Source organism: Melospiza georgiana, chromosome 2 (assembly GCF_028018845.1).
Source record: "Melospiza georgiana isolate bMelGeo1 chromosome 2, bMelGeo1.pri, whole genome shotgun sequence".
Taxonomy (NCBI): domain Eukaryota; kingdom Metazoa; phylum Chordata; class Aves; order Passeriformes; family Passerellidae; genus Melospiza; species Melospiza georgiana.
Genome location: NC_080431.1, coordinates 78,758,933 through 78,773,207, shown reverse-complemented (window position 1 = coordinate 78,773,207; position 14,275 = coordinate 78,758,933). Strand labels below are relative to the sequence as shown.

General features: G+C 46.4%; 1 protein-coding gene across 6 annotated transcripts in view; it reads left to right on the top strand.

Moving 5' to 3' along the window:
• TCAF2 (TRPM8 channel associated factor 2) overlaps positions 1-14,275 on the top strand; it is a 30,763-nt gene that overhangs the window by 11,535 nt on the left and 4,953 nt on the right. For 5 of the 6 annotated variants that reach the window (XM_058019324.1, XM_058019322.1, XM_058019320.1 and 2 more), the window contains 6 exons: positions 1,624-2,594; positions 4,491-4,585; positions 5,522-5,735; positions 7,099-7,338; positions 9,223-9,560; positions 11,116-12,319. In XM_058019324.1, coding sequence (XP_057875307.1) covers positions 1,624-2,594; positions 4,491-4,585; positions 5,522-5,735; positions 7,099-7,338; positions 9,223-9,560; positions 11,116-11,361 — 2,104 coding nt within the window. In that variant the 3' untranslated portion in view covers positions 11,362-12,319. Of the gene's footprint in view, positions 1-1,623; positions 2,595-4,490; positions 4,586-5,521; positions 5,736-7,098; positions 7,339-9,222; positions 9,561-11,115; positions 12,320-14,275 lie in introns of those variants that run through there. The other variant, XR_009114194.1, reaches the window with a different exon arrangement.

Below are 14,275 nucleotides of genomic sequence, written 5' to 3'. Positions count from 1 at the left end.
TTGGCAGCAATGGCCATGTAGCAACAGATCCTTCACAGGTGTTGGGGGAAAACTGTTTGGCAGAACCAGGGGAAAGTGTACACAAAGCAAATGAGAGTAATTCAGCGTGTCTTTCTCCACAGTGACACATAGGAGTTAAATGAAAATAGCAGAGATAAGAGAGCCTTGCACAGCCTAATCTCTTTTTATTGTGGACACTGACAATGGGAGGTGTAATGTGAGGTGTATGTGTTAAGGCTCTAATTCAATTTCCAGTCATTCATGATTTGTCTAGCTGTGTGTCTGCCTGTCTGTGTAGCCCATCTGTCCCAGCACCCCTTTCTTCAGTTCTCAGCAGTGGCAGAGCTTGGGAAAAGTACAGAAATTTTTTGGGCTCGCCTAGTTCATTAAGCCTAGGGTGGGGCAAATAGAGGAAGTTTCTCTTAGAGGAGATATGCTGATTCCCACATTATGTGCAGTTTAAATGTGCAGTTTAAAAAACTATGAGGGGTCTGATTTTTTAATTTCTGCAATGTATTTAGATTTTCAAGTGCCTCTTCAAAGACAGAGGTCTAGAAGCTTCCTTTTGACCTATTTATTCCAATTTTTAAATGAGGGCTGAGATTCCTACAGATTTGCTTGGCTGTAACAACTGAGGCTTTAAAAGGCGAAAAATGAGGCATTGATGGATTTTATTTTTTTTTAACGGAAGAACTGACAGATTGTTGTCCTGGGATGAAGGAGAAAGGAGAGGCAAGGATGGCCACTGAGAATAGCTCAGTTGGTTAGAACATGGTGCTACTAATAGTGTCAAGGAGGGGGGTTTGATCCTTATATGGACCACTCACTTAAGAGTTGGACTCAATGATCTTTCCAACTCAAAATATTTTCTGTGTCCTGGTTCAGGACAAATATGGGAGAGAACCCCCAGAGGGGCTCCTCTAGGACAGCAGATTCAATTGGTCCCTCTCTCCAACTGGTTTGGGAGGAAATACGGCCTTGGAGAAAAGTGGAAAAACACCTGTTCATTAAACAATAAAGCCTAAACAATGTTAAACAATAAAACTCCTTGCTGCTCCAAAAGAGATGACAAACTGAGAAAGTCCCCTCTCCAGGTTGCAGCTCAGCTCACTCAGTCTCTGATCAGCCCCTCAGGTGCTGGAAATGCCGCGGCCCAGGCCCGGCCTGGTGGGCCCCAAGTATGAGCTGCCGGTGCTCTGCTGGTGTTCAGGCCAGAGCAGCTTTGAACAGGTCCAGAGAAAGGGAAAAAACCCCACAGGCCAGGGAACTTCTTTGCCTCAGCTAGCTAAACTCACTAAAACAAAGGAGAGCTCTGTCCCGCTGTCTGTCCATCCACAGATGACACATCCCAGGAGCAGGAATGTAGAGGAGTGAGTGCAGTGTCTAAAAACAAACTGCTGCTTCTTCTCTGCCCCCTTCACTCTCTGCAACAAGTCCTAAAGATGCAGAACTTATTATTCAGCATAAACAGAACAAGACTACTGGGGATAAAAGCATCATATAGTCAACCTAGGCCACTGTGAAATCAAGAAAAGAACTCCTTAATTTTCAGCTATGGCTCCAATCATTTTGTGCCAAGGGTTCTGGGCTGGGGGCTAACCTGGACCTCTCTTGGTTCTGCAGGCACCAGGCCAACCTGAGCCGTGACGCTGAGTTTCTCCTGCGCGGTGTGCCAGAGCTGGATTTGGTGACAGGGGGCATCCCCTCCACCTTGCTGGTGCACGGAGCCCTGTCCTTCCCGCTGTGCCTGGACAGCTCCCAGCGCTGCCTCTTGGCTGCCGCACGCTACGGCCGCGGCCGCGTGGTGGTGGCCACCCATGAGGGCCAACTGTTCTCCCCAAAGCTGGCCAGATTCCTGCTCAATGCTGTCTCCTGGCTGGATGCCGGCAGGAAGGGGCTGGTGGGGGTGGATCCCAGGCTGGAGAAGCTGTGTAGCCTGCTGTCTCAGGCAGAGGTGAAGTCGCAGGTGTCACAGCTGGCAGGTGACATCAGCGTGTACTGCTGCACTTCTTACGGCGACAAAGAAGCCGAGAGGATCCACGCTTTCGTGGCAGAGGGAGGTGGCCTGCTGGTGGGGGGCCAGGCCTGGTACTGGGCTTCCCAGAACTCTGGCAAAGCTGCTGTGGCAAAATATCCTGGCAACAGGATCCTGAACCGCTTTGGGCTGAGCATCCTGGGGCAGTGCGGCCAGGCAGCCAAGTACCCAGCCCTGGGGCCGGGGGAGCACTACCACTTCCGCAGGGCGCTCCTGCTCTTCAGCACGCAGCTGCAGGCACATCAGGAGCTCACGGAGCCCCTGAAGGGCTGGCTGCACCCCCTGGCAAAGGACTGCGCTGCCTTCCTGCACATCCCAGCCCGCGACTGCCCGGCGTACGCCTCGCTGCACCGCATCCTGACCAAAGTGCTCAAGAGGACTGGGATCCCGCAGGTCGGCAGGCACTGCCCCGTCAAGAGCAACTCCAGAGAGGCAGTGCTTCTGTGCATGGCGACTGAGCTGTCCCTCACCATGACAGACAGCGCTGCCCTGGTGCAGAAATCTGCTGCTGGGGTCTGTGCCTGCCCTGTCACTGTGGAAATCGATGGCACAAACCCAGGTGAGGAGTTATCTCTCTTCCTCTCAAGGCATCCTGTTGCTGGGATCACAGGGGCGCCTGCCCTCAGTGTGCCTGTGTCTGTGTATGCCTGAACATGGGCACAGATGTGCAATTTCACCTTGGCCTTCAGAGGAGACTGAGCTCAGTCCAGTGGCAGACAGGCTCCTTTTGTGGCCAGCCCTGATTTTAGCACCTGAAGCAACCCATGGAAGTCCTGCTTCCTCCCTGTTGGTGCACAGGCACTGACAGGAGAAGAACTCCCAACAAGTGGTACTGCAGGGCACTTGCATGGCACAATGGTTTTGGCAAGAAAGCTCTGAGAAGCCCTGGACTCCACACTGCAGGTTGCTGTTCCCATAGTCGTGCTGACATAGCCATCTATGGATCCATCCTACGCAGAGGTGGGAGTTAGAAACAAAAAGTTTATTTGTTATCTAGTTAATTTCAGCCTGAGTTATAGCACAGTCCCACAGCTTGGTGTATCAGCACAATGGAGAAAAGATCTGGTTTTGGGGGTGAAACAGGCTGGAAATATGGTACGAACTTCTTGGGCTGACACCACATTGAAGCCAAAGTGTTGAGTAAATACACCATAAATGACTTGTCTAAGCTTAGGCCTTGTATCTGTACCAGCTTGCTGAGATTCCTGCTTACAACTGATATGTTGAAACTCTGGGTTAAATTCCACTAGTAACTTTTGTCCCCTAAACAGACTTTTTAAAATTAGAATATGATTTAGAGGAGTTGTTTCCAAATCATTACAATGAGATAAAAGAGGCTGTTCTGGAACGGCAATGTCTGAGTGCAGTGGCTGTGCAGAGAGAAAAGTTGTAGAATAACTTCTCACTGGTTTTAATAATGAGTCAGGACAGAAGCCGAAAATACTCAGAATTTGTGTCATTTCACATAAATGAAAAAGAAAGAAAAGCTAGGAAACCCTGAGCACCATTTCAAAACTGCCTTTCGTACAAATTCAGCAAAACCGAGATAAACTGGTAACACACTGTGATATAGTCTAATTTGCATTTTTCATTGGATTAGGTTTTGCTTGACAAAACTGGTTCTGCTTTCATGGATGATGGGAAAGGTTGTAAGCTGGGCAATGACAGTTCAGCTGGTTTTAGGACTTCTGGTATTTGGATTGAAATATACCTAAGTAAACTTTATGTCAGAACTAGGGAGTGGAATCTGCCTGATCAGTACAGTAGAGATGGATCAGTTTTGCACTGTAAATTCTGTAAATTGCAAGTGTTTAAAGAGATTTATGCAGAGGAGACTTGCATTTCCATGGGAAGGCTGTCTAGAAACATGCTGAATTGTAGTGGTACCCTTCTTACAGGTACACCTAGCACAGAATGATCTCTTGAGGCTTTCTCATCACTTCAGTCAGCTAGAAATGACAATTCCTGTGGCTCCAGTTTGTGCTGGACCAGTCACTGAGGAAAAATGCGATGCCACCATCAGTCTGTTATTTGGGAAATGTTTTATGATCATTACAACTTCAATTGTGTAATCCCACCATAGCTGGCACCTCTTACGAGGTCTTGAGGATAAGAGGGTCTGGGTGTAGGAAGTGTTGGGGTTTTGGCTTACTTTCTCTTCTTTTTTTCCCTTCTCATTTTTAGAAGATACTACTAAGCACATTTAAACTTGGCATTTCCAGAAGTGTAAATCCGGATGGGCTTGCTTGCTAATGGTGTGATGATTTTGTTCATTTCTTTGAAACTGTATTTCTGATGAGAGGGGTAAATGCAAGATGGTTCTGTGAGAGTAGAGCAAGGGAAAAGGAAAGGATGGAAGATTATTCTCCTGTTGCAACTTGAAATCTCCAGGATCTGTAATGGTCCAGACAAAGAAGGACTTGACTGTTCAGGACTGTGTTCTGTTATCTTTTAGGAAAGACAGCCTGGAGGAGCACAGGACTCTACCTCCCCGAAGGGCACACAGCAGTGATAACGTGCCCTTGCCTGGTGGTCGGTGCGGGCCTGAAGGTGAACTCTCTCTGCTTGGCGTTGGTTTACACCTGTGTAATTGTCGGGTTAGAACTCAAAAATAGCACGGGGAGGGGTTTTCTCCTTAATGGCATTTTCTAACCTTTCCCGCCCTTTCCTACTGCTGCCACCCTGTGGCACTTAAAATGCTTTGTCATAATTTCTTCACTTTGTGTCCTTTCTCTTTTCTTTTGCTTTCCTCCCTCTCTGTGTGCTGGCGGGATAATTGAGTGTGGCTGCTGCTTGAGGGCTGTTGGTTTTTGTTCTTTTATGGTGCAAAAAAACCTGATCAAGATTATTTCCAGGTCCAGGATAAGTACTTGGGCCCTTCTATGAACCAAACTTTATTCCATCTCTCCAGATCTCTCATAAATTCCTTTGACAGTGCTGTCACTGCTGCTCATGTAGATGTATCCAGATGAGACAGGCACTGTTACTTGGGATCCTGTTCTCTGCAAAATACAACAGAAGCAAAAGCTTACCTTCTTGGATATTCTTTGCAGTGACCTCCCTGAAGCAGCTGAAATGCAAAGTTAACTCAGGTGCTTCTGTCTGATCCTGCAGCCACATGCTGTCTATTTTATTATAAGAGCTCTAAGGAGGAGGAGCAGTAAAGGAAGCCAGTCACGACCACATCTCTCCAAATGATGTTATAGGAAGTGCCTCTGACGCTGGGGAAGGGCGGAGGAATCATTAATGAAAGTGCAGTGCAGTGGAAGAAGTCACTGCAGGACTCTGACCTGCTGGTGAAGGATGCAGTTGGGCCAGGAATACTGGGAGAAGAGCTCTAAGACTGAGCTAGGGACTAGGCTGGAGTCAGAAGGCTGCTTCTGTGTGCGTGCTCTGCAGGGACAGTGCTCAGTGGGTGCTGAGGTCAGTCTGCCAGCTCACACTGGCACACCTCTGACCAGCTGTTCCTACTCTTCTTCTTGCCAGGTGCAGGTTGGGTGTCACACGGATGACCTCTCTGGAGCCAAGGAGCTGAAACGGGCCCCAGTGGTAATCCGCACCTGTGATGTTTCCTGCCAGAAACAATCCGTTTCCTGCCTCTGGGGTGGCCTCATTTACATCATAGTACCAGCAAAGAGTGCACTGGGGAGCGTGCCCATCACGGTGGAAGGGGCAGTCAGAGCTCCTTTCTTCAAGCTGGGTAGGCTTGTTTACCTTGGTGCTTTTTGCCTGAGGGCTGCTCACAGATGTCGTTGTCCCAGTGACTGAAAGGAGAAGTGGTCCTGTGTTTAGGAAGGTCTTAGAAATGCTTGGATTTAGGAAAACCCAGATTTATTTTCCTTACTGTGTTGTCCTCTGGGATTCCTATTTTTCTACTAGTTTTTGAGAATGGTGGAAGGGAGGTCTCTTCCACCTTCCCTGATAGGAACCACCAACCTGTCAGCCTCAGCTCTGTGCCTGGAAAGTTCATGGAACAAACCCTCCTAGATGCTATGCTAAGGCACATGGAGGACAGGGAACTGATTTGGAACAGCCAGCACAGTTTCACCAAGAGAGATGGGGACAGACCCTTTAGCAGGATCTGTTGCAGTAGGCCGTGGTGCAATGGTTTTTAACTAAAAGAAGCTCGATTCAGATTATGTATAAGGAAGACATTTTTTACTATGAGGACGGTGGAATACTGAAACTACTTGCTCGAAGAAGTGATGATAGATGCTTTCCTTGAAACATTCAATGTCAAATTGGGCAAGGCTCTGAGCAACCTGATCTAGTTGAAGATGTCCCCCCTGGTCATAGCGAGAGGGTTGAAACAGATGACCTTTAAGGTCCCTTCCATCCAAACTATTCTACAATTTATGAATCTCTGCTTCTGGGTTAGTCACTCTGAGCCTGCTAAGTGGCTGGGAGTAGGTGAAAGAGCTTTCACAAAATGGACAGGGTTTGTCCACACCCACATTTCTTGGAGCTGGAGTTGTTATTTCTGATGGAAACCGTTGTGCTGGGGAGAGGCAGCACGGCAACGTGTGCTCTGCTTGCTTTACTGTGCCCTCATATGGCCATCTCTAGATCCTGCAAGATATCTGGTGAATTTCACATCTCTTCTCTCTTCTCTTCTCTTCTCTTCTCTTCTCTTCTCTTCTCTTCTCTTCTCTTCTCTTCTCTTCTCTTCTCTTCTCTTCTCTTCTCTTCTCTTCTCTTCATCAAACTGAACAGAGCCAGCATTGTTATGTGAAACAGCAACTCTGCTGGACAAAAAGAAATGAGACACTGGAGAAACCTGATGCCTCTTGTTTTCTGATACAAAACAGGGATCTGTTCTTGCTATGCTACTCTGTTATATGCCAGTCCTTTTCTGTTCCCTACCTATTAAAGAGCCTGAGGAGGCTTCCTGAGAACAGATTGAGGACTGGCTATGTAACAGCCATCACCCACAGTCATGCAACTACCACATACTGTTTTCCAAGAAATTTTCATGACCTCCTCTCTTTGTCTGAGCTTGACCTCTGTGAGCATGCTCAAAAGTCAGACTTGTGCTCAACTGATTTTCTGTGTTGTTTCTGTAGGGGAGACCTGTGAAAGGCAGTGGGAGGCCTGTATCCGGCACTACCCTGCTCCCTGGGCAGAGCTGGCTGTTGAGAATCTCATCCTGACGGTGCCTTCCGACAGCATCCGCCACATGGAGAGCCCACGGCCGCTGCTGACCCTGTGGGACAAGATCATGGTGGCCATAAGCACGTTGGCAGCCGTGCCAGCAAAGTTCCCAAGGCCAGAGAGGATTGTAACAGATGTCCAGATCTCATGTGGTGGGTACAATGCCATATGGCCTTCGCCAGGGCTAAGAGGCAAGTGGCCTCTAGCAGCAGTGTCTGTTCCTTCAAGGTTATTTTGCTAAAACCAGACTGGGAACATATGTGAGGTGTTAAATGACTGTGACCCTTGCATAATTGTGAGCTGCTCCATCAGGGTGGAAATGTGGTAAGGCAGGGCTTGAAAAACATACTGACCTTTGCAGATGCCTCCCTGCTCTCAAAACTGGTGGTGTCTTCTCAGCTGTTCTCCTGTTGGGGTGTGTTACGATGCAGAGCTGCTGGCTGCAGTGGCTTTCGCTCACATGCGGCTATCCATTCTCCCTCCTGAATGCACTGCAGAGCCAGTACAGCTGGGAAGCAGTGACCTGATTTCTATTTTCTCTCTGGCTCAGCCACAGGAGTGTTCTCATGTGTTCAGTGACAATTTTAAACCTCTGTGTCCCTACTTGCTGGAGGTGGGCTCCACATAGGTTATTGTGGGCAAAGCTTAGCCTGAAAAGATGTGTGTCTGAGATGATGGCACACATCTGGAAGCAGATCCAGTGTTGCTGTCAAAGCCCAGGAGTGTGTATTTTTGCAGCTGATGTTACCCCACTCCAGCTTTTCCAGTTATGAACTGTGTGCCTTCAATCAAGAATCAAATTATATAGTAAACATGGAACTTGGCAATAAAAATTTTGCTCCGTTGTTTTTTTAAAAAAAACCACTTAAATTCATCCTGGTTAAATTCATCATCCCACAATGAGACCACAGCTGGGCATGAACCCTGATGCCCTAAACTTTTGCTAAGCTACAATGGAAAGAATTTGTGGCACATCTTGGGAGTGTTAGGTTTTGCTGTGCTGAGCAAATGCCAGTTAAAAATATCATAGTCTACAGACATAAAATTTCTTTTGGCTTGGGTGGACGAAATGGTTTCACTCACATTTCTAGATCTGAACTTTTTGGGTGCTGGTGATGCCTAATTGCATATATCCCTCTTATTAAAAAAGAGAAAGCTCAAGATCTTCACTAGTTCCTGCAGAAACTAGTTCCAGACCATTCACATTCTATGATCCCTAGTTCCTGCAGGAGGGGGATTGCCATTCCTGTTCATTCACCAGGCTCCCTCTGTGTAAAGGGCTGCTTACACCCTGCTACAACAGATATTTGAATGTGGGGGCATTGCTCTTGCATGAAGTTTTGGGAATCTTCCAGGAGGGCCAATTAGGGAAGAAGACACCAAAGAGGCAGAAGTAAAATCCCTTGCAGTGCATGTTTCTTCCTAGGAACCTGCTGGGAGGTTGTTTATGGAGTAGCTATCCTGCAGGGCTAAGAACAGCCTTAAGTATGACAGGCTGTGTAGTCCTTAAGCATGACAGACTCACATGTGTTTTCCATGTGTCTCATCGTCACCAGTGACCACTGGAGTGCAGGTCTGCAGTATCAACTCTCTACATAGGAGCACTCAAGGAGTGCCATGGTGCTCAGTCACATCATTGCATGGTTGCATTGGTGTCAACTGTGCTCAGCCTGTGGGAGTTCAGGGGTGTTCTGGGCAATAGTCAGGCTTTTCTCCTCACCCTCAACCTCATGAGTCCAACCATGAGTGTACATTTATATATAAAAAGGAAAAGCAGGCAGAACTGCACTTAACTGATGGTTCAGTCCTGCCTTTGCTTGTTAGACTGTTTAAGGGTCACTATCTGTAAGGGTGAAACATCATGTATTTCCTTATGTCACACTGGGAAAAGTTAGTCATTCATGGTAATAAAAAAGTGTTATTTGTAAGATGGAGGAAAGGCTCTAGAGAAATGAAAAAAAATACAATAATCATTTACATCTGAGAAGCACTGAGGTGAGCACATAATGACGTGTTGCTCCCTGTCTGTCCTGCAGGCTGGATGCATGCTGGCTACCCCATCATGGGCCACCTGGATTCAGTGAAGGAGATGTTAGACGTGGAGCACATGCAAACTACTGGTCTTTGGGGTCCCATCCATGAGCTGGGACACAATCAACAGCAGCAGGCATGGGAGTTCCCCCCTCACACCACGGAGGCCACATGCAACCTCTGGTCTGTCTATGTTCATGAGGAGGTGCTGGGCATTCCTAGGCATGAGGCCCATCAGGCACTCAGGCCACAGTGCCGCAAGGAAAGGATAAAAGACTATCTGAAGAAAGGTGCTCAGCTAAAGGACTGGAACGTGTGGACTGCTCTGGAGACATACCTGCAGGTAACAGGGAAAATGTGTGTGTGTTCTTAGTGCAGTCACTGAGGCCTCTGTTAGAGGGAAGTCTGCAGCCTGCTGACTGTAGCTGTGGAGCCTTGATGTGTTTGATTACTGTCAGAGGGTTTATCTTGGGCCCAGAACGCACCTGAGAGGTAAAGAGGCAGAGTGCCTAAAGTTGAGGTCTCCTGGAAACCTTCCTTTGTCAGATTTGGGCTTAGCCACTCAGGGAGATAGCTCAGTGCAATGTACTAATCTTTCTCCCTGGAAGAGAAACAGGAACTGCTGCTTGTTATACAACATGGGAAAAGGAGGATCAAACTTGGGCCCAGCTCTTTAATCCACAGCAGATTTCCTGTGGGATGGTGGGCTAGTTGTCAAAAAACCTTGGCACTGTTAAGTGTCTAGAAGAGCCAGGCTTTGAATAGTCTCCTGGTGAGTTACATGGCCTTTTAAAAAACTTACAGAGAGGAGGGTGTTCATATCATCCAGTGCACTGAGTGGAGCCAGTGTAGTCCAGCAAGTGGCAAGAGGCTGGGCTCAGCCTATCCTCCTGCACACAGAACTGGATCCCTCACTGTGGTCGAGACTCTAAAACATGAACCCTATCCTAGATTAAAGTGCATTCTCTTGGGAAGCATGCAAGAGAGATTCCCCCTTTCCCTTAATCCTCCTAGAAACCGTTAGCCTAATGGAGAGAGCACTCAGCTGATTTTAACTGGGAACTGCAAAGCAGATGTCCATTATGATGCTTAAGCTACTGACTGTTGTGAGATGAGTGTTCCTCAGCTCCCTTGTCTGAGAGCTCTCACACTTCATATGAGGAGAAGTACATTTACTGGAGGGGTATTGATCCTGACTTCTTCACATCCCAAATAGGCATCTGCATGGTCAAGCTGAAGAGTCATCCTCTGAGGATTTTTGGTGCAAACAATAACAAAATATTTATACAGTGGGGAACAGTTTTAAGGGGAGAAATTTTCCCACAATACCTTACCAGTTTGGCCACTGCCTTGCTGCCTCACCCACACTTGTAGGCTGGGATGTCTCATCTCCTGCCTGATTACTAACAGGACTGCTGGAATAAATGTGCATGGAAGAACAGTTCTAATTCTGCAGCAGCAGTTTTTCTGTATGAACTCCTTTTGTTCTTATTCTTAGGCAAAGCATGCCCTGTTCATAATCTCTCCCTCCCCTTTTCTCAATACTCCTTGTTCTCCTGTGCCCCTTCTTTCCAGCTATTCTGTCAGTGTCCCCTCTGATACTGTTCTCACAAAGCAGCAGCTTATATAATAAATTACTGACACTTCTGGCTACTCCCCGTGTATCTTTGATCTCTGTTTGTTTTGGGAGATCAGTGTAATGGGGAGGTATTTTTCTCTACTTTAGTGCTGTTAGTTATGCTCTGAAGCCTGAAAAGCCTAGATGCTTTCATCTAAATTTGCATTCATTTTAAAAGACACTGCAGAAACCCCGTGGAATTTTCTACTGTGTGTAACACAGGAATAATGCCAGTGAAATGATAACTTAACTGTTTGTGCACTGTATTGTTTTTCATCAGCTGCAGGAAGGGTTTGGTTGGGACCCCTTCACCCACCTCTTCTCTGACTACCAGAAAATCTCCAAGATCCCAAAAGACAACACTTCTAAGATGAACCTGTGGGCACAGAAGTTTTCTCAGCAGGTGAATAAGAATTTGGCTCCATTCTTTACAGCCTGGGGATGGCCTATCAAGAAAGAACTGTCTGTGGAACTGTCCTCTCTACCCAGCTGGGAACAGGATCCAATGAGATCCTATAGACCATAAAGGAAAACTACCTAAATCTTGGTTCTTGTACTAGCTATGGCCTATCTTTATCTCCATGTGTATCTACATGATAGCTCACTATGTGCTTGGATTTATGCTGGATTCTTCAGCTTCTTGCTGCCAGTGGAGGCCAGCCCCAACAGAAATTCAACAAGGATCAGCAGATCAGCAACCACCTCAGACATCTTCTGAAGGGTTAAATAATCAGTGAGCTTTGTTCCAGGTGCTTCACCTCAAGAAGAATGTAATTCTGAGTTGATTTAGTTCCTTCACTTTCTCAGATGAAGTGGAAGTTTTCTGGGTGGAGCAGTCCCTGGACCATGGGAATAGATATCTTTAAAGCAAATATTAGCCTCCACAACATTGTATTCTTAATATAATCTCAGTAACATGAGATTTTCACAATTATTTTTGTTACCCTAAAATCCCTAATTCCTCTTGTTATGCAGAAGTTCACAGCACCTGTTGTGAAAGTGGCCTTATAATGCATATATACAGGCTATATAATGCATAATTGATACTGAAATGATGTAGATTCCTTCCTACATTCTCTGACTGTGTGACCCAGCATTCATCTTTATGTGAACAAGTCAATTATAAGTTTTAGCTGTCCTTCAACCATAGCCTGACAGCAAGATACATGCCAATGAAGAGGAGAGAGTGGAAGCAGGGAGGTGACTTGATTGTAGTCAGTAAAGGTTTAGCTCGTGGACTTATCCAGGGTTAAAATCCAGGCACTGACCTGACAGCCTGAGGGAGCAGGGAGAAGGAAGACAACAGTTCATCAAGATAGAGGACCAGCCTTTTCAAGGTGCAACAAAAGTTCATGTTACTCCCAGTTCTTTCATAATTGCTCAGCTATTATGGGTTTTGGCAAGCATGTTAATGCTTAGCCTAAAAGCTTGCTAGTCCCAGCCTATTCCTTATGTATCAGTAAAAAATAAAAAATATCACCGTACACATGCACATTTTGTATGTAATCCTATTTTCATGTCTCCATGCCCAGCAAAAAAAAAGGCCTGAATAGAAATGACCTAAACAGAAGTGGCCTTGGTGGTAAAGTTGTTCAAAGTTGAAAAAAACCACCATGTAAGTCTCTATTCTGTGGTGTGGCCTCATATATATCATAGTGCCAAAGGAGGGCACATTAGGTCGAATACCAATCACAATTAAAGAGACTGTGCAGCCTCCTTTCTTCAGGCTTGGTAAGTGGTCCCAAAACCTAACTGTAGCAGGGGAGTAAAGAGGCATTTCTACATTTATGGCTTACCCATATTTTCCTGATTTTCTGGGGGTTTTCTTTTTGTGGTCACGTGTGTAGAAAATGTCAAAATTATGTAATGTCCTAGCAAAGTCTTTGCGTTAAGCTTCCCATTTCTAAGCCTAGAAAGTATATTGATAAGACCTTCAATTAGGGATTAATCTCTTTCCATGTTCCCAGTATAAGCATGTCTGAGACACCTCTAAAGTGGCTTGATATTAAAAACTGAATTTCAGCTTGCAGCAGCAGCAGACCTGGGATCAGCAAAGATGACTGAAGCCCTTGCCAGCATCCCAGGGTCTCCCTGTGATTCAGTAAAACACAGTTACATCCAGATTAATTTATTGTTTCTGAGGCCATGCAAAGAGGTTTGTTTACCTGTGGTGATTGTCCGCCTTCTTCACATTTAAAAGTTCTTTTCAAATTGGCTGCCTTTTTTCACCTGAATGCTGGATTAGGGGGAGCTGACATCTCTGCCTGGTTGTGAGCCATCTGTCAGTAGCAGAACCCCAGGGCTGAGCTGGCCACTAGAACGTCATCCTGACAGTACCAGCTGCTGGTGTACACCACATGGGCAGCCCAGGGAGGCTGCTTCCCATCTGCATCAAGATGAAGGATGCAATTGCCAGGCCAGCAGCCATCCCAGCAACTTTTCCAAGGCCAGAAAGGATGGTGGCAGATGTCCAGATATCTCATGGCAAGTATAATAACTAGGACATTTTGTCTGTATCTGTGATGGATATTTGTAAGGGAAATACGCAAGGCAGCAACGCTATCACGAGGCCATGCAGATCCTCAAATCAGCAGCTCAATTCCACCACATCCAAGAAGTGATTACTGGAGAGAGTAACAATCTTCTGTGAATGTCTAGAGCTTGTATGCAAAAGTAGCATATTCTGCTGCTGAATTTGACATGTAAAACCCAGTGAAGGGAGGCTGGCCACCAAATGACGTGTACTGTGTCACATTGATCTTGTTGCTGTGGGAGTGAATTTATGCTAATTGCAGCAGAAAGAAGGGAAGCACAGGTAGCTGGTTTAGGCAAGACAAAGGAGATTTTACACATAGGCAGCCTACTGTGTAATGAGACCCTGGTGTTAGCAGGGATAGGATTGCTTCCATTAGTGGGGAAGTGAGAGCAGTAGTAAGGGGTAAAAGTTGGTTGTAAGCAGTGTTTTGCTGCCTGTCATTGAAGAAATCTGCTGTTTAAAGACAATTCACAAGGCCAGTGAAACTGAAGTTTGTTATGGGTGATGAGGAGGCTCCTAAAGGCCAAATCTCAGCATTATTTTCAATTAATCTTTGTTCAAGTACTGCACTTTTCTCAGTAGGATTGGCAGGTTCTTTCAGCTCTACTTGAATGCAGCACTAGAGGTGTTTTCTGACACTTGAATTGAAAAATTTGTCAGCTGCCCAGGCCACTACTCAATAATTCACAGCAGCTTGACTCATGTGGTATATCGGCTGTCAGCCAAGTAGAACTGATTCAGGAGAGGCTGGCCCAAGTGTAAACACTGGCACACCAGCCAGAGCTGGTTGATGCCCCATCCCTGGCAACATTCAAGATCAGCTTGGATGGGACTCTGAGCAACCTGATCTGAAGAAGATGTTCCTGTTCAGTGCAGGGGGTTGGACTAGATGACACTGAAGGTC